The sequence below is a fragment of the Vanessa cardui genome, chromosome 18 (genome assembly GCF_905220365.1).
Source record: "Vanessa cardui chromosome 18, ilVanCard2.1, whole genome shotgun sequence".
In the NCBI taxonomy this organism is placed as follows: Eukaryota; Metazoa; Arthropoda; class Insecta; order Lepidoptera; family Nymphalidae; genus Vanessa; species Vanessa cardui.
In genome coordinates this window covers 4,346,547-4,372,073 of record NC_061140.1, presented here as the reverse complement: position 1 = coordinate 4,372,073, position 25,527 = coordinate 4,346,547, and the positions used below count along the sequence as shown (strand labels likewise).

The following is a 25,527-nucleotide window of genomic DNA, read 5'->3' as shown; positions in this document are numbered from 1 at the left end:
AAAAAAATGGCAATTATGCATCTTGTTGTGTTATGTTATTTTGAAACATATTTATTAAAAATATATGCATATTATTGGAGACACCCATTCTTTATGTATTGAAGGCTGTTAAAGGAGTTGGACTATTCTATTTAGATCACCGACACTCTCTAAAAACGAACCATAACGTAGGTGGACTAAACGACTATCGAGATCAAGGGACCACAAACTTCCCAATCCACCAGCCTAACCAAATCTGAGAGCCGGTGTATAGGTATTTGCAGTATTACTTCTAAAATACATGTAATTCCAGGGCGACTTATAGTCATACCGTCTTGTAATACTATCAGGTTGTTAAATTGTTATTGCATATTAAAGTGAAAAGCAGAATAAAATTATTGGCATAAAATAAATAGTATTGCCAAAGCATGTTTTTTTTTATTTAAATGACTTGATCATTGATGAATGAAACAAATGAGCATCGTTACAGTTTTATTAACTTTAAGTATTTTACACAACTGGTATCAAACAAAAATCACTTCGGTACGGTGTTTTGAATGGAGTGAATAATTGCACATCATTAATTTACTTCTAACTATATTATGTACAAAATTCCTGAATACAAAACATTTGACAAACTTTTTTTTCAATTTGTTAATTTTATGAAAAGTTGAATGTATGACAAATTACATAGATAAAAAAAAGTTATTATTAAAAACATTTAAATATATATTATGTATAAGATTGTGGAAACTACATAATTGTACATAATATCAGCCCTTTCATAAATATCAAATTTACAAATAAAGAACTTAATAAAGTAGGTACATTTAACTTAGATTTTATTACCTAAATAAAGGTTACATTATCACAGAAATAAAGCAAAAGAATTATGGAGTGTTTATTCTAAGTCAATATTAATATTATTTATAAAATAAAATAAAAGTATTAGAACAAGTCAGTATTTAAAAATGGAATACAGTCAATAATAAATTGGTTTATTTCAGTATTACTTACACCACTGTTTAAAAAAAAAAACATAAATCCCATTTCATTTGAAGTCATATAAAAATTGTTATGAAATAAATCTGATTTTAGAAGAATGACTAAAGTAAAAAAAAAAACATTTATAAATATTTATAGAGAATTACGATATCAACAAATGGTTTCAATTATTTTAACAGTATGGATTACATAATGTTAATTCAATGAATATAAATATTTTTTGATAAATTACATAGGGTGCAATAAATTTCTAGCAATTTTTTCGCTATTTTGCCTCGAAAGCCGTTACGTAATAAATGCTGAATTAAATCGACATAACAATACGAATACAACATTATGGACTAAGTGATTGTGATTGCACTAACGCGGTAAATAATTAAACTTTTATTTACAAAGTGCTTCAAAATTATCAGTTCGTAGCAAAATATTTACAATACCAATCAACGAAATTCAAAATGTTTGTGCCCAGAACGATATTTAATAGTGCTTCAAATACATTACCGCGATTAAAGGTATAATTTTGATAGTGAACATAATAATACACAAATGTATAATGATGTAAAAAAATCGTAAACTATTAATACCTATTGGTAACTGTCGATATCTAGCTGCATTTTAATTTGTCTTTTATTTTTAACCAAAAAATAGTATTTATTTAAATATTTGGTTTATACTGATTTTTAATATCAGTTTTCTAATGCTTTGAGTAAAATTTGCTTATGTTAAATGGACCGACTCGATGAAAAATGACTAACAAGCGTTAAGAAAAGAATCAGCTTGGGCGTTGCTTATACATATCACAGGTTGTCTAAAGGCATATACAAACTTGATAAGGGTCCAAATTTATACATACCTTATAAAAACGTAACACTAAGGTTTTTATATGACCTTATTATTGTACATTTAGTAATAAATAGGGTTTATATACTAATTAAAGATGAGAGATGATAGTTTACTTGCTGCTTAATGTATAATTTATTATGTATTAATAAATATGAGATCCTTAATATTACATTCTAATTTGATTAGCGTAGGATTCATTGTTCAATCGCCGTTTCGTGGCGCTTAACGAAACTAACAACTCGACAATATTGTAAACAATTAGACGTTTCTTGTTTTCTCCAACTGAAGTGGTTCAAATCGTTGATCACGAAAATAAACATACTTACCGACATACTCAGTAATCGTACTGGGGCAAGCAGAGCGCATATACAGTGAGTTCAATTCTTAATTAATTTGACTGAATTATATATAAAACCAAACCGTTTCGCTATATTAAAACAAGAAGCTTCGGGTACTTTTCCGATTACTCAATGATTAATTTTTAGAGAGCTGAGATGGCCCAGTGGTTAGAACGCGTGCATCTTAACCGATGATTGCGGGTTCAAACCCAGGCAAGCACGACTATATGTATGTGCTTAATTGTGTATATAATTCATCTCATGCTCGGCGGTGAAGGAAAACATCGCGAGGAAACCTGCATGTGTCTAATTTCATCGAAATTCTGCCACATGTGCATTCCACCAACCCGCATTTGAACAGCGTGGTGGAATACGTTCCAAACCCTCTCCTTAATGGAAGAGGAGGCCTTATCTCAGCAGTGGGAAACAGGCTGTTACTTTTTTACTTTTAATTTTTAATCGAATGGACTTTAGAAAAGCGAACCTGTCCCCGGGGCGCGGGGGCCTCACGCGTTGTCGAAGCCCTGGAAGTCCCCGGGCCAGTTCTCGCGGCGCGCCACGCGGTCGGAGCCCGTGCACGCAAAGAACGCGTCTCCCTCGAACGGGTCCGACTCCCGCGTGAATATGTTGACGGAATCCGATTTCTTAATGTCCCTGTGCTGTTGAGGCTTCGCCCTCAGAGGGGGCAGGTCGCCCTCGTCCTCCTCGGCGATGGAGGCGGTCCGGCCTCGGGGGGTCGAAATGGTCGTGAAGTCATCTTCGAACATGGAGCGAGGTGACAGCGAGTCCGAGTCGAACCGGAACCGTGTCGCGGGGGAGTCCCCGTCGCGCGCTCGGGCCGAGCTGCCCGACAGCGGGGACGCCGTCGAGTCTTCCATCTCAAAGCCGAATCTGAAATAGCCAATATTATATAGGTATGGTGTGACACAACTTAGATGTAGCATCGGCAAATTTCGTAAAACCGATCACATCCGAATTGAGTACGCCATCCCAAATTATCAATATTTATTTCTCATGCGAATGTGATCTTTGCACAAACGTAATAACTTGTAATATCATATGACCTAATATATTCGTCAATTTGACGCGTCGATTTACATACACTTGCTTTCTCTGACGCGAGAATTTATAGCGACGAATAGCGTCGAATGGCGAGATAGGGAGCTATTTCTATTGGTTGTGTAAATCGGCATTAATCGGTTTTATTTTCATTCCATTGCATTTTCCGATGCTACATCTAACTTGTGTCGTACTATACCCTTTAATTTACAACTGTTGGGATTAGCCTGATTTATAAGGAAAAGTCTTGGAGTTAATTTGACCACAAGATTATTTTAGGAATGAATTAAAGAGTAATAATTATACATCGGATACTAAAATGTTAAAAATATTCTGTATTAGTAAAATATTATGATAAGTTACATATTTTCCATCAAAGTATAGAATCAATTCATACAATATCTGCCGGTAACTGGTTCCCTAAAAAAAATATAAAGCTTGCTTTAAGCGATTAAATATTTGATATTCGTAATTTTTCATATCGTTTCAAATTAAATCTGGATTTGAACATGACTATTGGCTTGAAATTCAATACGGCACAACAACAGCCTGTAAATTCCCACTGCTGGGCTAAAGGCCTCCTCTCCCTTTGAGGAGAAGGTTTGGAACATATTCCACCACGCTGTTGCAATGCGGTTAGGTGGAATACACATGTGGCAGAATTTCTATGAAATTTGTCACATGCAGGTTTCCCCACGATGTTTTCCTTCACCGCCGAGTACGAGATGAATTATAAACACAAATTAAGCACATGAAACAGCGGTGCTTGCCTGGGTTTGAACCCGCAATCATCGGTTAAGATGCACGCGTTCTAACCACTGGGCCATCTCGACATACGGCAAAATATAGTGTTACCTCGTTCCCTCTAGACAAGAGTAAGGCGCTCGTTTCTTTGTAGTCGGTGTGGGCGTGTCTTGGAAATCGTTATCGAAGGGCGACGTGTGCTCCCTCTCCCGCGGGGAAAAGTCGTTCGAAAACCGATAATCCCGCGGTCTTGTCCGAGGCTCCTCACGTCGCCGCCTCCTCGGATCCCGGGCGTCCCGGACCGAATCCCTCGTGTCTCTGGAATCTCGACCGGACTCGCGCCCCGAGTCCCGCGGATCGCGCGAATCCCTTCCCGAGTCCCGACCGGAATCCCGTGCATCTCGAGAGTCTCTGCCCGAGTCCCGCGGATCCCTCGAATCTCTCCCCGAATCTCGACCGGAATCCCGAGCGTCACGTGAATCCCGGGCGATTTCCCTAGTGTCCCGCATTTCTCGTTCGACTTCCCGCCTAGAAGCTATAGTTGTGGAGCGACGACCCGGCCAGCCTAATGTAGATCCATATCTGAAAGTAAAATAATAATAATTGCAATATTTTGCACCATACTATATATAATAGCTGCAATATCATAAAATGAAAATTTGTGAATTAGTAATTATTTCAGGGATCAAAGTATACCATCGGCTATTAAAACTGATTCATATACATATGTTTTATATAAGTTATATACATTTCTTATAGCTGTATTCCCATTATATTAAATCACCCACCCAATATTATATACTGATCCGTTTATCGATAAAAATGGATGCTCACTAGAATTAAAGATTATTTCATCGTCAACTATCGATTGATTCATGGAACACTGTTTTATGTTTTATTGAAAATTCCTATACAATAAGCGGTTGTTTATAAACACTATTTCATATCTTTCTGTCATCATTGATTTGACCTTGGAAAGGATAAAACAATACGTTATTTAACAAATCATCTCGACATTTATATTTAATGTAATTATGAAATGAACGACTTACATAATATATATCGAATGGATAAATGATCCTGCAATGATACAAATTTTATCCTTTGGGTGTTAAGTATTGTTTAAATTTTACAGTAATAAAAATTGGTTCTTTATAATGTGATCTTTGTTTCTTTACTCTTATTCTCTTATAGGACTATAAATAGACACGAAAAAATAATTCACTTGGAAGAACAGTCTATCGTATATTTTACAACCATAGAGGTTACAACGAAAAAGTTTTTAATTCATTAATTTAATTCTTACCTTCTTTCGTTTGGATCTTCGCTCTGTCTTAATTCATTTCTCCGCCGGGTTTCCCGCCATCCTAGGGAACCGTAATTTCTCTCTGAAATAAAAATCATGAATTATAGTACAAGATAATTTTGTATAAGATATAAAAAGTTATATATATAGCCATAATTGCAGTCCGTGTATGTATACATTATATTTAGTACACACCATCTCTTCTCCAGCGTTGTTCGGGCCACCGGTCGCGGGGAGAAGACCTTCCAGAGCCGCCATCACTGTAGCTGTAATCAGATCTATATATTTATATTTAAGCTTCCGAAACATTTTATAGTTTCTTAAAGGAATGATTATAGTTAGGGAGGCGAGCTAGCTAAATGGCGTAATTCAACGGCGCCGTCGAGACCTATCAAAATCGAAAGATAAAATTATTTCTATTTATAAAAACCATTTTAGAGGTGGGTTTGGCGTGTACAGTTTTTCAAAAATGTTAAAAAAAATTGGGCATTCTCGAGCGCGTCAGATATTCGTACTATATATGCCCCAAGTGCCTCTGATAATAACGGTATACTAATTTGCTTGGTGGGTGTAGGCATATAAAGTAGTCAAAAATGCAAAAAAAAAAAAAATTTAGTCGAACGCGTCTGATTTTCGGAAGTGTTAAGTAGGTCCCAAGCTCCCTTTAAAAAAAACTGACGATTTCGGCGTGACGATAAGTTAGGATGAATTTTTGAAAATGCAATAATTTTTTTTTTTAAATACTCGAGCGAGTCAGGTTTTGATAGGGTAGAATTATCTCGGTATCCTGAAAGCATATTTTTTTTAATCTGACAAAAATGTTGGTGAGTTCTTTTAGTCTGACCGAAAAAGGTGTTTTGGTTTCTTTTTTCCTTCTTTCTCCTTGATAAAAAGGAGAATTTAAGAATGACCATAAGGCGATAGATACAACAAACGTAAATAGAGATGAAATGTAAAAATTGTATTATAATTGTATTGTTATGTATGATCTTTGCATTTTTGCTCAATACAATTCATCATCTTCTTCTTCTTCACTGGAACTTTCATATTGAGACCTTTTTTGTGTAAAATAAAATTAACTTATTTGTTTATTTAAACTTTTTTTTTGTAAAATGTATCGTCCGCGACTGCGACTGCGAGCGCGTGAAATGGCTCCTCCACACGTCCGGTCATGCGGAAACCGGCAGATTTTGTATTTTTAGTAAGTTTAAGATTCTTTCTTCAAAAATATAAAATAAAAATATCGCGCTCGAGATTGCCGGATTAACATTTTTTTTACAAGTTCTCGACCCTGTAACTCGGCGGACTTGTAGTCAGATTAGTTAAATTCAGTCTTAAAACACTGAAATCCATCCCCAATATCTTAATCTGAGGCGCTCGAGTATTTCAGACTATCGATTTTCTTTACTAATCTGATCGTCTATCCTAGGCGCGCGTCACTACATATAGAGCTAAATACTTTACAAGGTTGTTCTATTAGGTCTAAGGTATCTCTCATATCTTAAACTACCACGCTCGAGTATTGCGGTAGCTTCACTTAATTGGAAAATGACGATTCAAAAGTGCTTATAAAAGCCTACTTGAATAAAGTTTATTTTGATTTTGATTTTTGATTGCCGAAAATTCCCCTATTCGCCTCCCTAACTATTAGGCTTCTGGTCGATGTACAAACTGATGTCTTCTGTTCCAGTACTTATAACGTAATTTCAGTTAGAACAAAGGTCAGTTACATAATACAGTGTTGTTTTTATACTCACTCTTCCTCGTCGTATGAATGTATCGGTTTCCGGTGCCGGTCCATGTCCCTGTAATCTTTCGAGCGCTCTCTGCTCCGCGAGTCTCTGTAATCTCTCTCCCTACTGTAATTCCTCTCTCTACTCCACGTATCCTTCTCTCTTTCTCTACTTCTCCGATCGCGCCTGTCTCTCTCCCTGTGGTCCCTGTGATCTCTCTCCTTGCTGACGTCACGCCTGTCTCTCCCGCTCCCGGAGTCCCTTCTATCCCTGGCTGATTCTCTACCGTCTCTATTCAGATCGATATCCCTGCTGCCCCGCTTATCCCTCGGCTTCTCCTTTTCTCTACCACTGCCTGAGTCTAGACATTCTCTAGAACCGGATGAATTGTGTCTGAAAATACATAGTCACTTATGAAATACTATATTTAAAAAAGAGCAAGATTAAATTATTTTGGGCGCATTTTAGTAATCGGTCGCTAGAAAGAAATTATTATAAAAAGTTTGGAATAAATATAATACAAGAGTCTGCACTGACCGCGACTCCCGCGACTCCCGGGACTCCCGCGACTCCCGCTCGCGGCGCGCGGCGCGGCGCGGCGGCTCCTCGTCCCACGGGGACACGTCGCGCGACGACGACGACGTTTGCACTGCGGACACACCACACTCACTACAGGATGCGGGATAAACAACTTTGCCTTCCAGGTTTTAAGACAAACTCAGCCCCGCCAACCATTCTCAGGATCATTCAACATGGCTGATTATAGCTAACTTCACAAGGTATATCGTAGTACATGTGTGGCATTTGCTATTTTTGAGCTTACATGGGAAACAAATATGCCACCCGTAGTTTTGTTAACATTTAATACGAATATAATAATGCTCACAATAAATGTTCACAAAAGTGTCCAATTTACTATTAATCAGCACGAAATGGCCCAGTGGTTAGAACGCGTGCATCTTAACCGATGATTACGGGTTCAAACCCAGGCAAGCACCGCTGATTCATGTGCTTAATTTGTCTTTATAATTCATCTCGTGCTCTCACATTTGATTAGTTTATTTATAGATTAAATATATATTAGAATTAATGTAATTAGGTTACGATGGGGCTGGCATGTATATTAGTATAAAAGTCCCTAAATAAAATAAAGAAAAAAAAATAAAAAAATCTCGTGCTCAGCGGTGAAGGAAAACATCGTGAGGAAACCTGCATGTGACAAATTTCATAGAAATTCTGCCACATGTGTATTCCACCAACCCGCATTGGAACAGCGTGGAATATGTTCCAAACCTTCTCCTCAAAGCGAGAGGAGGCCTTTAGCCCAGTAGTGGGAATTTACAGGCTGTTGTTGCGCTTACATGGGACACAAATATGCCACCCGTAGTTTGTTAACTTTTAATACGAATATAATAATACTCACAATAAATGTTCATAAAAGTGTCCAATTTACTATAAATACTTGTTTTTAATAATATTCATATGTGTAGGGGTCACCAGTCCAAGAAGGAATGTATAGTGAGTGTATGTACCGGACAGTCCCCTGTTGTGCGTCCGCCGCCGCCGGGTTCGCGGCTCCGAGTCGCGCGAGTCGGAGGACCAACCCTCGCCCCAGCCCAGGCGCGTGAGGCCCCCCACCGACATCACGGGGGGGAGGCATCGCTCTGACGAAGATGATATTAGTCAACATATTGTGAGAAACTGACATTCCTTCAGACACAGAGAGTTTGAAGCGTGTTGTTATCTGTCATAATAAAAAAACCAATAAATATACTTAATTTGCATATATTTTGCATCAAATTATATTGCTTCTGTGAAGTATGGAAAATTGAGGTTACATATTGGAATTCAGAAGTCAAATATTTTTTTTTAAATTTCGTACCTTTAGTATCTGGAGACGAGCCGCTATTCACATCACTGATGGACCCCGCGGACAGTCGCGTCGGCGGTTGGAGATCTCGCACCGGCGGCGGCGGCATTACTTCTATCGGCGTCTCTTTCTTTTCCTCCACTTTCTTATCCTCTTCCTTGTCTTTAACTCCTGGGCTCTTTCTGAACGCATCCTCAACATTAAACGACAGGGAACTATTATCGATACAATCGAAGAAGTCTGAATTATCAAAACCGTCCGATTTCTCATCCGACTTCTTGCGTTCCTTGGGCGCTTCGGGCGGTATTGATTCGAATTCGTCGGGCGGTTCGATGATCGTTATTTCGCGCAAAGCAGCGTATCTGTCGTTGTTGTCGTCGGACTTGGCCTCTGTTACACCGTTATCGCGCGGGGAGACGCTACGTCTAGCTTTTTCTATTTGCAAATTCTTCATAACGGTCTTTATGTCTTCGATTTTCGCATCGATAGGTTTTGGACTGACAGAATTCCTAAACATGTTGAATGAATCTATCGTGAGTTCGTCTAAGCTCTTCAAAGGACTCTTGTCTAGTTCTTTCCTCTCCTCAACTTTGTGTTCTTCTGTTTTTATCAAGTCGGCTATCGACGATAACTCTTTGTCGTCCTCTTGTTTTACTTCTGATGCGATTGGATCTAATATCGACTTCGCTTTCAATTCCTGCTCTTGTATCTCTCTAAATGCTGCATATTTGTCGTAAGTGGGATTTGCTTTTTGGTCAAAATCATCGAAATTGGCTACAAAACCATCTGCTGTTTCAGTCGGAGCGAAATTGTCTTCAAACTGGGGTTTGAACTCTGTAGTGACAGGCGCTTTAGCGGCGGGTTTTTCTGTTACTACAGATGTTGCAGATATTTCAGGAATCATTGGCGTTATTCTTTCCTTTTCTTGTCGGATGGCCGGCTCCATATGTACGTGCTGAAAACATAATCAATATTACAAGACACTTTAAAAGCTATGACCATATCTGTTATTATTACAAAATTAGTGCTACTAACATTTTATTTCATTACACAAAATTTATATTAAGATAACAGATTCAGTATAAGTGTGTTTTCACAATTAAAAGAAGGTTATATTATGCATGAAAACATTTGTAATCAAAACACAAAAATAATTTATTAATAATATAAGATTGTATTTAACAACTATAAATTAGAGATGTATGATAATACTGTCACTGATATTGCAAAAGTATAACGCACCGCTTTCTCGTTTTCTGTCGCCACGTACGATCTGAGGTAGTCCGTGAGTTGAGGTAGAGTCATTGAGGATAGCGTGGCAGCCGGTACGCGGAGTCTGTGTTTAAATCACAATTACAATTTATTTTTCATAAAAATATATACATATTTAGTTTAGCTGTCGTTAAACTATGAGACTGAGGCTGTCAAAAAAATAATATAGACTGTCAAGTATAAGTTGGCGTTCCTGTGGCAGCACCTGCTACACCTTTGTTAAGGCACTTTTTTGTTTATTTTACCAATATCTCCCTAGAAAATAATTCTCTACGTCTCATTTTTAATAGTTTTGGATAAGTTTTCTTAATAAGGGTAAATAAAACAAATAAGATACTAAATGAACAAAAAAAAATAGTACATGTTTTTGCCACACGCCAACTTACATTTGACGTGCTATATAAAATGTCATAAAGTGATATTTCCAAGTTCAGAATCAACATCTGTCAAGTAAAATAAAAAAAAAAAATTAAGCATTCATATCATCGCCAATACACTACCCACCTTGGGCACTGAGATAATGTGTCACTCGTGCTTGTGCTTACACTGGTATTGCTGAGAGATATCACAAAACCTTCCCACCAAGGTTTGTATATAGTTTTAAAGAAAGTTGAAGGTCGCAAACCATATATTGATTTGTGGTATGTTTATGTGCTTGTGCTTATACTGGTATTGCTGGGTAGATATCACAAAACCTTCCCACCAAGGTTTGTATATAGTTTTAAAAAAAAGGTGAAGGTCGTATATATATTTATTTGCGGTATGTTTATGACCTGGCGGCGCCTGTAACACTGGTATTGCTGGGTGGAAGATATCACAAAACCTTCCCACCAAGGTTTGTATATAGTTTTAAAGAAAGGTAAAGGTCGTATATATATTTATTTGCGGTATGTCTATGACCTGGCGGCTAGGTCGTCCATGGTGAGCGTGAGCAGCTGGCTCAGCGTGATGTCGAAGCGCTTGGCGGCGGGGAGGGGGGGCGGCGCCGGCGTCAGGTACTCGTCCTCGCTGCTGTTCGTGGCCAGCGACGACTGGCGCGGCTTCATGCTGCGGTCCGCCTGAGACCATATCGACACTTTTTTTTTTTTTTTTATGGTATAGGTTGGCGGACGAGCATATGGGCCACCTGATGGTAAGTGGTCACCATCGCCCATAGTAACGCTGTAAGAATTATTAACTATTCCCCGATTCAACGGGGAAATGCTGCTAGCATTCTTGCCACCATTCCACGCGGTCAAGATTTATACAGTAACTAGTTTTAGTTCATATTTGTATATATATATTTAAGCATTTAATGTTGTTAATTCTTATTATATGCATAAATATTAATAAATATACTATTCCTTACATCGTCAAAGTGCCACCAACCTTGGGAACTAAGATGTTATGTCCCTTGTGCATAATCCTTGACATTGCCTCATAACGAATGCCTGCTACTCGCTATTCGAAAGAAAAGTTCAAAGCGCCCTATATAGGTTACATCAATGATGTTCTAATAAACAGATATGTCATTAACGCGCAAAAAGTGAAGACTAAAAAACGTCCTAATTGGGACGTTTGCCTTTAGTAGTTTTCATCATAATTATGCCAGTAATACGTTATAATACATCATAATTATGTAGTAATACGTTTTACGTAATTAAAACATCTAGTTATCCCTTTTACGAAATGTAAAATAAACGGTCCCCGGCGCGGCACACTTTTTTCTGTTGTTTAGTATGGATATAACATATCTGTTTATTAAAATATCATTGGGTTACATAGAATTCAATTTCAGATTAAATTTTTATTCAACATTTCATTTTTCATTGCATGCATTTCTTTACTACATTCATTTTTTTGGACGTGCAGAATACTACCTACCATATTATTGACTATTTTGCTATTTATCCAACGTTTTAAATGTTTCATTTTTGTTTTAATTATACTATTATACTAGTATTGACTTACTATAGTTATTCTTCCAGTGGATAAATTTAAGTCCTCAAAAACGAAACGAAATTTCACACTGTCATAATAAGCATACAAAGCTTGTAGATACATAGTTGACATAGTAGTTTATAGTTAAACAATAATTCTTACCAACGGCTCCTTCTTTCGGGCAGGTTTAGGCAAGGGGGGCGTTTCCGACTCTTCCATATCTTCGTGGTCGTGCGGGGGTCGCGGCGGCGGGATGAGGCTGAGGTCGGCAATCTTCTTGGGGGGCAGGGGGGGAGGGGGGGACGCGCTCTCCGAGTTCAGCTTGGAGCTGGCGTGGGGACGCTGCCTGATGGTACTCGTGTTCGTGTTCTGTCGATAGGACGTTGAGCCATAAGTGAGCGGCCAATATTTGGTAAAGTATTTTGACGACCTCCATGGTCGAGTGGTGTGTACACCGGTTTTCATGGGTACGCCACTCTGAGGTCCCGGGTTCGATTCCCGGCCGAGTCGATGTGGATTACCATTAGTTTTCTATGTTGTCTTGGGTCTGGGTGTTTGTGGTTCCGTCGTTACTTCGGATTTCCATAACACGAGTGCTTCAGATACTTACATTGGGATCAGAGTAACGTATGTGATGTTGTCTCATATTTATTTATATTTATATTTATATTTAAAGTATAAGAAGTAATGAAAATGAAAGTAAGTGGGTTTTGGTGTGCGAGTGGTGCGGACATGTGTCGGGTACCTGTCGCGGCAGGCGCGGCGACCTGGGCGCCGGCTCGGGCGGCAGCGACACCTGCAGCGGGCCATTGAACACGTTCCGGGCCGCCTCCGGCTCCAGCTTATCCTGTACCAATTCCTTACTGAGCTCGCTCTTCGGCTCCTCGGTCCTCAGCGAGGAGAGTTTCGGGAAGTCCTGCACGCTCGTGAAGGGGTCGTCCCTGAAGGTGTCGGAGAAGGGGTCGGTGTTGTCGAACGGGTCGGTCTCCGCGAACGGATCGGACGCGAAAAAGTCGGACGAGAATGTCGGCCGGGGCGGCTTAGCGATCGCGACCGTCCCGCCGGAGTGCCGGGACAGGGAGCTCAGGGCCGTGGGCGGCCCGTAGGCCTCCGCGCGCGCCTCGCTCGGGCCCGGCAAGATATCGGATAGGAGGGAATGCGTCGGCGGTACGAGGTCTTTGAGCACTTTCTTGGGTGGGTTTTTGAGCTCCTGAAAGAAGAGTTTTTTGTCAACGTAAGGTTTACTCCGGCCGGTGCCGAGCGGGTCTAGCTCCGTGAACACGTCGTAGGCGGAGGCGGGCGCGGCCTGCGAGTGCACCTGCAACAGCGACATTACAAGCTGGCGCCGGCTCCGGGAGCGCTACGCTAGCGGGCGTGAGTTACCTGCGGCTGAACTAGCAATCCTTACAACAGAGCTCATATGGAAATGGTCAATGGTGATCAATGGAATGGAGATATAGCTTTTATTACACAGTTTAAAGTTTCTTTAAAAAAGGTACTACGTTTAAGATTGTTTAAATATATGTGGAAACATATATTAAAAAAAAATGTATTCATCCTACATTGCTCCATTGTCCATAGCGATAAATCGTTTCAGTGTCTTAACTTGCAGTGTTTAGGGTAGCTCAGTACATCGCAACACTAACTGCTTTGTCTTATACTTTTTTTTATCTTTCGCGTGCATGAGATATCTTATTTTATATTCTCGAAAAGACAAAACAGAAAAGTATTGCGTTTAACTGTTTACTTTCTAACTTGTTCTGTTAACGTTACCATATATCGATACTTTTCGTCATCGCCACGACAAATCGTATAAAAAACGTTATTACTTTAAACAAAAATTCTAAAGGCTGGAAAGAACCAATGAGAAAATCGAAAGTAATCAAATCGATTGAGGGTAACGTCTAAGCGTTTGCGTGTTGTGTACGTGTGTCGGGTCGGGTGGGGGGCGCGTACTGACCGGTGGCTCCGGCTCATCCACCAGTGTGGCGGGCTTGGGTTCGAAGTCGCCCGCCACGGACGACAGGTCGAAGGCCACGGGCTTGCCCGGGCTCAGCGAGCGCGGGGGGGCACGGCCGCGGGGCGCGCCGGGGGGCGGGGGCAGCAGCCCCTTCTGCAGTAAACACACAGGATCAATTGTTTATATGTTCCAGGTAGGCACATGACTCCACTCCACCTGATGGTAAGTGAAAGTGGAGTCTAAAGGCGAAGACGACTAGTACAGTCACTAAGAATGTGATGCATTAGTCACCCTCACCAAGTCGCAAGATGTCACTTCAGGCCTCGTTTGAAGGCACCTCCTATAAGAGGAGGGGAACACGTTTGCTGGTAGAGAGTTCCATTTTTTGTGCGGGTTTTTATATCTAGTGAAACAATCAGGAGGTAGCTCTACCAGAGCAATATCAGTGCGGGCCACGTCTCCCAAGAAGACGAATGAAATCCAGCGAAGATCTGCTGATGTTTAGTATAAAATATAAAACGCCAATTTTTTTAAAATAGAATGTAGAAAAAGGCACGGGCATCTGCGAGCCTGTGGATGTTGTAAAATATATAAAAAAAAATCAGGAGGTAGCACGAAAATTAATCATGAAGTATAGTACTACGACACAACTTAGATGTCGCATCGGCAAAATTCGTAAAACCGATCACATCCGAATTTAGTACGCTATCCCAAATTATCAATATTTATTTCTCATGCAAATATGATTTTTGCACAAACGTAATAACTTATAATATCATATGACGTAATATATTCGTTAATTTGACGCGTGGATTTACATGCACTTGCTTTCTCTGACGCGTGAATCTATAGCGACGAATAGCGTCGAATGGCACGATAAGGAGCTATTTCTATTAGTTGTGTAAATCGGCAGTAATCGGTTTTAATTTCATTCTATTGCATTTTCCGATGCTACATCTAATTTGTGTCCTACTATACATTTCTCAATTATTCAATTTACCTGAGCAGGGATAATAAAGGAGTCTCCGAAAGGATCAGTGGAAGGAGTCAGGCCCTCGACCTGCGTGAGCCCTCTTCTCAGCGAGCACAGCTCTTGTTCCAAGTCTACCAATTCTGCGACTCCTCCCTCTCCCCCCCCTTCGGGTTTGGTTATAGAAGAACTAGGCTCCCCAGTCATTGGTATAATCTGGTAAAACAGATTAAAAATAAGTAGCATATAAATTAATTTTAACTCGTAACGTCACTATCTGTTAGTGGCTATTAATTGTAATGAACATTTACGTACGAAAAATTTAAATCATATCATTTTTAAAATTACATCAAATTCAATTAATTATTGGGTTAATAAATTAGCCCACAAAAATTTATTGTAAAATATCAAAATTGCTTTTCTATGATAAATTGATAACATTGGTCAAAATTTTCCGACAATCTGGCTACATTTATAAAAAAAGTATCGTTAACTTACTGTATTAACCCTTATATCCCAATTCATCGAGTAATCCCACGCCTCTATATCAGATATTTTATTTAAACGTACATATTTGACGTTATTATTAGATAATATACATCTAAAGCACTTCGATTTTAGTTTGTCGCTCATCACTTGCAATTTATTCTGCAATGTTCTCAGAAAACTAAACCGTTTCTATATTGCGTTCCAATTATGTCAACAAAGACAAGGAATGTTCGATTTGTCAACACTATTTGTGTTATGGGTGTTGATTGTTGTGTTTTGTTTGTAAATAAACTTTTATAATAATCAATATTTAAGGAGATTCGAAGCATATTATTTTTTAAAACAAAATAAAATATTACAAAGTTTTCATGATTTTATTAATTTACTAGACTCTACTTACTGTCTAATTAAATCAAGACACAAAATATAAACTTTATAATATTTCGAAAAATTTAAAAACTGGTAACACTCTTTTTTTATTCATAATTTTTAGTTTGTAAGTTTTTACCTTAGTTTTTGTATCTGTAACAGTACTCGTGGGATGCCGTATGAGACTACTGGTAACATTTTTTCCTTCAAGTTGCTGCTTTGCCATTTCTACTTCTTTCTTCTTAAGTTCAAATACTACTTGAAATAAGTCCCTCATTGCTATAACTACCTGCGAATTAATAATAAATTATATTCCTATAACGGTCCTAGAATATTAGTCAATCTTTTTTGCTCTACATTTAAATCAAAACATCTTCTAAAGACCAAAAGAGCAATGGCGTCAAAATTGACAGATAAAACAAGGCAATGGCAGGACATATTTTATTCGCATAGACACACACACACACACACATAGGGAAAGTGTAAATTGCTTTACAGCTAACACCAATTTTATTTTCAAACCCACATGTATACAAATCTTATACAAACTGAAACAACCGATATAATATCAGTCAAAGAAAAAATTCAATGAAATTTGCAATTTATTAATAAATAAATAATAACGACGGATATCAATTAGATTATTTATATGATCACAACTATTCGTAATGTAAACCTAGCTGATAGTATAAATGGACCTGCAGTTACACACTACTTTGGACTTTACATGTTGACCTAATGTCACAAATACCTGTTATTAAATCGTAATTGTACTTTATAGTAAAACAACCAAAGAAATAACTATTTTGATATAATTAATATGAGCAGTTTGTAATAGATTTTTTAACAGTATATACCGAGATAGTCTTGCTGCCAAACATTTAAATTCTATTGCGGATTCGAATTCTGGTAAACAGTATTATACAACTTGAATGTGTTGCCTATAGTGAAAAATCTCATAAGCCGTGATCAAGAAACACCTCGTAAAGAGACCAGCATGTATCGTGAGAGGATATAATAGGAATATATAGATATAGGAGGAATAACTTTAAAACCTTCTCCTTCAAAGGAAGCCAATGAAATACGAAAAAAATATTTGATCTATTCTTTCTCATTTGGCAAAAATGGTCTCGTTGGTCTGGCAGATATTTTATTCAGCTGTAGAAAATAAAGCTTTGGATTCGAGAGGTCCTAGAGGTCTGAAAATTGAATTACTATGTTGTTCTCAAGAAATGATCAGTAGCAACCTGGGAAATTAGCAGTTATACATCTTCGGTACATTTTTATTTCACATTTACACCAGCAATTGGCTCTTCACTCTTAACTAAATACTGCAGCTGTAATAAACGTCAGCCATTTTCTACATTTACACGCAAATGAATTGTTTCTTAATTATTTGGAACCGTTCCACAGTTTAGAATAACGATTAGTAATAAAAGCGGAACTTACTTGACTAGCTGCTTTATCAGTCTTGATACCAAAGAAGCGATGACCGGTGTCGGGCGATCCGAATATGTAGCCGAACGCACGAGAGTCAGTCATGTCCTGCGCGATGAAGGATATCTTGTGGACAGGATGATGATACAAAGAGTCCTGGAATTAATAATGGAATACTTTACGCTTAACAGTTTGGCCAAATCGTAAAGGCAGAACAACACAACAACAACAACAACCTGTAAATTCCCACTGCTGGGTTAAAGGCCTCCTCTCCCTTTGAGGAGAAGGTTTGGAACATATTCCACCACGGTGTTCCAATGCGGGTTGGTGGAATACACATGTGGTAGAATTTCTATGAAATTTGTCACATGCAGGTTTCCTCAAGATGTTTTCTTTCACCGCTGAGCACGAGATGAATTATAAAGACAAATTAAGCACATGAATCAGCGGTGCTTGCCTGGGTTTGAACCCGCAATCATCGGTTAAGATGCACGCGTTCTAACCACTGGGCCATCTCGACTCTAAGGCAGAAGTACTGAGTTTACTATAACTAATATTATATCTAGGAGTTTACGTAATATACTTCAACAGCTGACCTTTGTATGCATATATGTATGTATAACACGGCTTATTTAACAATGATCAATAATCTAATGAGTCAGAGCTAATGTGTGACATTCTTTTTAAATATTATAGTAATTTCCATAACAATTATAGGTTTAGTGATCGGTTTTGTTTTTTGTTTATAAGAAATAATTAATGAATAATAACGCAGTGATAGCATTTGAATATGCTACATGCGGTTAGCTTGTTAATCTTAACAGAAAATTTTTAAAAGAGACCATCACTAAAGTACATCTAAAAGTGATCATTACATTCATATTGTGTCATCGTATGTATGGACTTTTTTTGGGTATATTTTTCTCACAAAGTTTGGCAATTACTTGGTGCTAATCTAGGAAATTCTGGTGCACCTTTAATACATAAGATCTTGATGAAGCAAATTGCTTGCCTGAACAATATGATTCAAAGGGACGAAGTAAAGGGAAAAAGATCTTTTAGACTCTCAGTTAAAATAAGATGCTCTAGGAATCAATCCTTGGACCTATTCTATTCCTTCTATATACAAATGACTTCTATCTCTATCTATCTATGTAAAAAACATGACAATATTTTTAGCAGGCTTCTTACTCCTCCATCGGTATTTAAAACAAAAAAAGTTCAGTAAGACGATGTAAGCAATGTCGGATTATACTTTAGATTTGGTTAAGTGTATATAATCTAACGTTTATCAAAAAAAAATTGTACAATTTGGCAAACCAAATATACTTATCAATAGAGATTAGATATAGTAGTAGCAACTAAATTTATTGGCGCTATTTGTGGTTAAGGGCAATGACCCTCTATATATACAGATTGTCATATACAGCTCTGCAGCATTTTCGATTTAACAAAAGACTATTTCCAGTACATTTCTGTTACTTTCATACTATACGACAGTTTACGACGTCATATCTCAAAGTATCTTCCGAAAATTAAGGATATTCTCAATAAGTATTCGTAATTTATTTAATGAATTATTTCTGCTACAAACTTTTTTCCATTTGCCTTTTACAAAAGTTAATATAAAATCTCGTATGGACACACGAGAATCGTGATGGCAAACCCACGTTTGTAATCTCAAACAGCTTATTTTTCTTTTAATTCAGACAGTGATTATTTCGTGATCGCCATATCGTTTGAAGAATGAAGTCAGATAAATAATAAAGGAAATAAGAATTATGCAGTATTGGATGGAGCCAGTTCACCGATTTTCCCAAATTTAATAAAATAAACCTCAAATTGAAGATGCCATGAAGGCCTTTCCAGGTCATCAATGAATTATTTAATGGCGAAACGATCTATTGCTGACGCATGACCTTGTCAAGTCAGAATCGCGCGGTGCCCGTAATGCAACGTTTTCCTGGGGCTTCGTACTTCGTAGTAAATAGATCGCACGGGCGCCGCGCAATTCAGATAAACCACGCGGTTACGTCATATTTATTGTAAAGATGCCCATGTAAATAAGAACCGCGCGAGAATCTGTAAACACAAGATTATATCGGGGTTTGCCTTGAGTCGAGATGGCCCAGTGGTTAGAACGCGTGCATCTTAACCGATGATTACGGGTTCAAACCCAGGCAAGCACCGCTGATTCATGTGCTTAATTTGTCTTTATAATTCATCTCGTGCTCAGCGGTGAAGGAAAACATCGTGAGGAAATCTGCATGTGACAAATTTCATAGAAATTCAGCCCCATGTGTATTCCACCAACCCGCATTGGAACAGCGTGGTGGAATAAGTTCCAAAGCTTCTCCTCAAAAAGGAGAGGAGGCCTTTAGCCCAGCAGTGGGAATTTACAGGCTGTTGTTGTTGTTGCCTTGATAAATGGTATTGTCGATCGATTTTGATGTCTAGTGTCCGCTCACGGCTTCACCCCGTATGGGGATAGGACTAAGTGCAGGTATTAGGCCAATTTTTCGAGAAAAATACACATAGACACTATGCTTTATTTTAGACAATAATAATCTATCCCTGAGAAAAATTTCATTCAGAATTTTTCAGTCGTTCTGGTGTTATTTGACAAACATCTATCCAACTAAATTTTAGCATTTATAATATTAGTGAGATCACATCAGAACAATCAATCAAGTGAGCAATTTTGTATTCATTTTTTTATAAAGTATAAATGCATTAGAATTCAGTATTTTAGTTCAAACCATCTGTCCGAATTTCAAATTATAACTTGTTTTGTACTTAAGGTTCATACGAGTTAACTATAGCTAATAACCATAAAATTTCACACCGTTTTTCAGTTGACATTTCGCAATATAGTGATTTATACAAATAACCAAGGCAGAATGTTTAAGAATAAATAATTGCACTTATCTATAAATATTCATATGTAGGTGCAAGCAAGTTCAAGCGCAATTTGAGCAAGTTATTATTTCAATTTTAAGTCGAGTTCAAGTCAGTCAACGCTAGATTTTTTAGCAACTTGTATTTGTAAATAACCGCAGTTTCATAAGACGTGCCTCCCTGGCCTTTATGGTTCTATCTTTCACTCGTTTGATAAAAAGTTTACCTTGAAATACGACCAGCTTCATATACTTCGTAAGATTTCAAAATTTATTTTGCAGCGTTAGCAAGAAAATAGTTTGTTAAAGTAAAAATATATAAATAATTCAAAACCTGGTTAAATAATCTTGTTAATGGATCCTTCAAAAACTTCTTAAATAAAAGCTTCTTCTTAGAGAAATAAGTGAAATAGATAATGTATGTATGTTGCTTTTATTTTTGAATTTTATTTTGAAGGGCTTATTATATTAGGGCTTTTTACTTTGTTTGTATTGCCTTTAATGTATTTTTATAGTCTTAAGCCGTATTTGTCTACATTTGTTCTAGCTTAAGTTTTCAATATTATTTGAGAGTGTATTACTTTTTATTTAATTCAACAGTGCTGTAAATGCCTATAGTGGTGTATCACACTGAACTGGTCCGTGTAATTTTATTACATAAATGTTTTTTGTGAATATGCCGATGGTGTTTCAAATAAATAAATAAAAACTTACACCGGTCTTATCATCGCGCAGGCGCAGTCCATCGATGGCAACGTGGACCTGTATCCTCTGTTTGTGCTCCCCTGCCGCTCTAATAGCCATCTTTAAATCTGCAAGCGCCTCCTGACACATCCTGTCACCTCGCGCTTCCGGTACCTCGAGTACGCCGATAAGTTTGGCGCGAAACGAGACACCCTCGCCGAGGAAGCGACCCGGCTCGTTCTTGTCTGCGAGAGGTTCATAAATGACTATAGAATAACAAGGTTAGCATGTTCTCAGACAAAACAACATTCGGCATTATTAACACCAACATTATATTATTATCGTTAAAACAAACAGGAAGCACTCATAGCCCGCTGAAATATTTGTCTAAACGATTGATTCAGATATCGTTACAGATATCTATAAAACAGCTTGGAGATTATTTACTGATTTAAATTAACCCCAACGCCTTCTGTGAATCATTGTCGATTAAAATGACAGACTATGTAGAATATATTGACAGGATAATAAAATTATATTTTCAGAAATAATAAAGGACTTTGTGTATAATACAACTGTATCTGCGAGAGAGTTGGCACAGAATAGCCATTAAATTTAACGACTTATTTTATGTTCGGGGCAGCCATTCTGCCTCAGACGGTTCATCTCAAACGTTACGATACGATGAGGTCGAGTGCGAAACAAGAGTGAGCATCGTCCTATTTCGGTCCCTGTTTACGGTGCATCACTGGCTGTGTAATTGAATTTCCTGTTTTTAAATTTAGAGTCTTCAGTCTGGGACTGAGCATATATGTTTAACACCGGAACCTTATCCTGATACTTAGTTATAACATATAATGTCGATATACATATTATTAATAAGTATTCTACAATAAATTTAGTTTGATCAGATTAAGCTCATCCATCCATGCTTTAATCCTTAACAATATATGTCTAAATCAGGTAGAATTTAGAAATTTTGTGAGAAATTATGTGTTTAATATCAATTGTCTTAATAAATTACTATTGGAAATCATGTTATTTTGCCGTAACAACAGTTAGTATCGTAAACAAAAGTGAAATGGCAAATTAAATATTGACCATATATGTATATACGTCTTTTTATCCATTAGCTCTACATATAACGAGTGCATTATACAATGTTAGTTAATACCATGAACACTACCCGTTTTTACGGGGTTTCTTAAAGAGTATCACTTAACACACATTATTGAATTATACGCCTGGTTTGACACTAATTATAAATGTTCAAGCAATTTTCGATTGTGTTGGCATCATCAAACTTGAAATTGTTTAAATATATTGGATGAATAATTTAAGTAATGCCTTTCAAGATTAATTTTATAAATTTTTATTCTCTTTAACATTACGAGTATTTTAATATAAATTTAACAAAATATAAATCAATATTACTTTTTTAAATTTATAATTTGCCTATTTACTTTACGTAATTTATAAAACATAAATTGTTATATAAAACTTATTATGGTGATGATATCAATACTGGCAAATATCTAAACACTACATTCTCTTAAACAAATATTTTTTAATTGATTGAATAAGAATGAATGGTATGTCTTGAAGGTAACAAACTTTTATCAAACCATGCCGACTTATGAACCATATAAAGTAAACTTATTATAACATATATACTTATATTTAGACTTTATAATATAACTATATGCGGTAGGTTTCATCGAACATTTCCACATTAAGGTCATTACGAGATAAGGTAGGGAGCAGAGGGGACCAATCATTCATAGCTAATCTACCCATCTAGTGTGAAGCGTGAAATGCAATATATGATCGCAGTACTCACCGAACTGCCGCAAGAGGTGCTGGAAATGACACACCTGCATTATTCCGAATAAACCGAATATAGTTAGTTACTCCCCCCGCCGCACCACCGCTCCACCGCCAGGCCCACAACACACCCTCTGTTTAAAATCAGTCACTAATTATGATATGACTAGCGATAGCTCGGGTGACATACAGTTAGTACAGTGGTTATCATGGCCGGACCATGCATGTTACAACGAAAAAAAACGCAAAATATACAGCACAAAGCGAGGATGCCCTAATGTATCCGCTTACATTTAGCTCTATGATCTAAACACCGCATGAACGCAATGATATTGAAATTTAGAAAAATCGTGTAAAAGCTTATCGAGTCACGCAAATACTGAACTCACATTTGCAAGGGCTGGTTTTCTTACGGAGGGTTTGCATCGGAAAGTCAGTCGGTAACTTGTGATTGAACATCGGGAACTCGCCTTAAAGACCTTTCGGCCGCACTGTAAAGCAAATACACTTCGCATTCACTCGCGATATACTCATTTGTGACACTGGTTCTAAAGTCACTGACTAGAATGCAATATACGAGTTCCACTGGGAGATTTATTGATTTTTACGGTGCCATCGCGGCCAGTTCGCGAGTGCTGTCGCGGCGAATTAGTTCACATCTCGCGAAAGTCACATTTAGTTCGAAGTTGAATAGATAACGACAGATACAAGCATTAAATAGAGCATTAGTGTTTATTATAAACTCGGTCGGCACAGGAGGATCCCGGCTCGCTCGCTGGCACATGGACAACACACATTAGCGCGCGCACCGCCCTGTCGGTGTGAGGGGTGCGCGCACACACGCGCAATACAACCCTTGATCAATATTCGCCCCCGATCTCCAGTTCGTACAAGTTTCATGATCCCGTCAATGAAATTTCTACTCGACATATATTTTACTTTTACGTAATTTATATGGAATAAGCGTTGTTGCCGAACGTCGTTACGAAACTGTTTCACGCTAAATGACACCTAACGTATAAACATATAGATTGCTTTGTTTTTCGTTTATATTCGTACGGAATTTATTATGAGTAACATTTACAATTTTTAAGCAATTTAAAATTCAAATACAAATCAAAGTCAATTAATTCGTATTTAACATTGAATTATATAATATTAGCTGGATTTATAAATTGTGTTTATTATTTACAATGTAATATAAGTGAATATAAAATAAATAAATGAAAGTTATTGTATTATCTGTGTGTAAAATGTGTGCAAGAGGAAATGAAAAATCTTTTAATAGATACACTAAAGTTTAAGATGTCAGATAAACTTATCACTGAAGAATCTTTATTTTTGTTGACTAAACAAATGATAACTTTTAAATTTGTTTATTGTGATATTATAATATATTATTGGCAATAAAAAGTTAATAATAATATTTATAAGCTTATTGTACAATTTGTAAGTTTAATCAATAACGGAATTTGTATATATGTCAAGTTATGGTTCTTATAAATAAAATATTAAATTGTTTTGATATTTTTATTAAATATACCATGCCCATGCAAATAAATTAATTTATTATTATATAAAACACATATTAAGTTTATTATTATTATTACATACAAAAAATAAGGATGATAGGCAAAGCAATGACTTATTTAATTATTTTAAAGCTATTAAAATTTATAGCTGTAGTTATGGTTTTATAATTCAAATTGCAATCAAATATAATTTTTATTTTATTTTATATATAAAATATTAAACTATAATTGAAATTAAAAAGACAAGTTTTTATAAGTCTTTAAAGAATATTAATTAATAATCTCAAATATTTTAAAAAGGGGCTTTAGGTTCTTTGTTATAATTTGATAACAAATGTTTGTTTACAAGAAAAAAATTATAATTCGAAAATAATTGCAAAAATACAATTGTCAATAAATAATTAATATATTCATATTCAAGTCTTTAGGTACTAATGCATGTTACCTTGGCTATTTAAATGATGCTTATAAACCAAAACAGAACAAGGTCTCAATTTGATCATTGCCTTATGTATCTTTTTTATAAAAACAAGTTAATTATAATATAATGAATACAAGTTAAGTAAGCAACAGTAGTTAAAAACAAAGTTTTTATATCTTATTTTGAGGGAACTTTATAGAATATATAATAATAACATCAGCAAAATAATTACAACATAATAGAAATATCATAACATTACTCACATAATTTTACAGCCATAGTATTTGAGATCCAATTATATCCTTTACCAGTTAGGAGAATATATTTTAACGGTCTATAAGTTTTGCCGAATATATTACAAATGTGTACAAATTAAGAGAAAACTTATTAATTTTAAGGCGTTATTAAATCGTTCAGTAATTCTCAGTCAACTACATACAATTATATAGCGAAGTTTAATATAAACTTAGTGCGATCAACAACCTCAGAATTCGTCCTTCTCCTTTATCTTCAAAAAATGTAAATAATTCTTTGACATTTGACATCGAACTTGACAAGCTGTCATTTATATTAAAATTACAGATAAGATAATTTAATTTTTAATGTGAAGAAATCTTTTATAATACCTTAAAACGGAAAAAAAATAACTTGTGACACAAGTAAACGTTGGAATATTATTTATAAGATAAATATAAAACGGAACTGAGTTCTAAGTTTTCTAAATCGCTATTTAAGTTATACATAATTTATATCGCTATTTAAGTTATATATAATTTGGTTTTGTCAATAAGTTAAGTTATTCTAAATTTAAAAAAAAATCGTACTAAACTTAAAGTTTTAACCGGCAGTTAAAAACAATTTACAAGTGGATATTT

General features: G+C 36.6%; 1 protein-coding gene across 8 annotated transcripts; it reads right to left on the bottom strand.

The window, feature by feature from the left end:
- Positions 1-458: 458 nt before the first annotated feature.
- On the bottom strand, positions 459-25,165 carry LOC124537334 (protein disabled). Of its 8 annotated transcripts, none has more exons than XM_047114151.1 (19): positions 24,916-25,165; positions 23,089-23,190; positions 20,906-21,141; positions 17,307-17,450; positions 15,997-16,146; positions 15,030-15,215; positions 14,030-14,182; positions 12,815-13,387; positions 12,232-12,438; positions 11,050-11,207; positions 10,120-10,213; positions 8,890-9,832; positions 8,540-8,671; positions 7,545-7,656; positions 7,032-7,400; positions 5,470-5,540; positions 5,275-5,356; positions 4,080-4,550; positions 459-3,056 (listed from the first exon to the last, which is right to left on the bottom strand). In XM_047114151.1, the coding sequence occupies exons 2-19, from the start codon at positions 23,156-23,158 to the stop codon at positions 2,672-2,674; spliced, it is 4,536 nt and encodes a 1,511-aa protein (XP_046970107.1). In that variant the 5' UTR covers positions 23,159-23,190; positions 24,916-25,165; the 3' UTR covers positions 459-2,671. The 8 variants fall into 8 exon arrangements, with proteins under 8 accessions (XP_046970107.1, XP_046970114.1, XP_046970109.1 ...); XM_047114158.1 differs by having other exon boundaries at positions 12,815-13,279; XM_047114153.1 differs by having other exon boundaries at positions 20,906-21,120.
- Between the last annotated feature and the right edge of the window lie 362 nt (positions 25,166-25,527).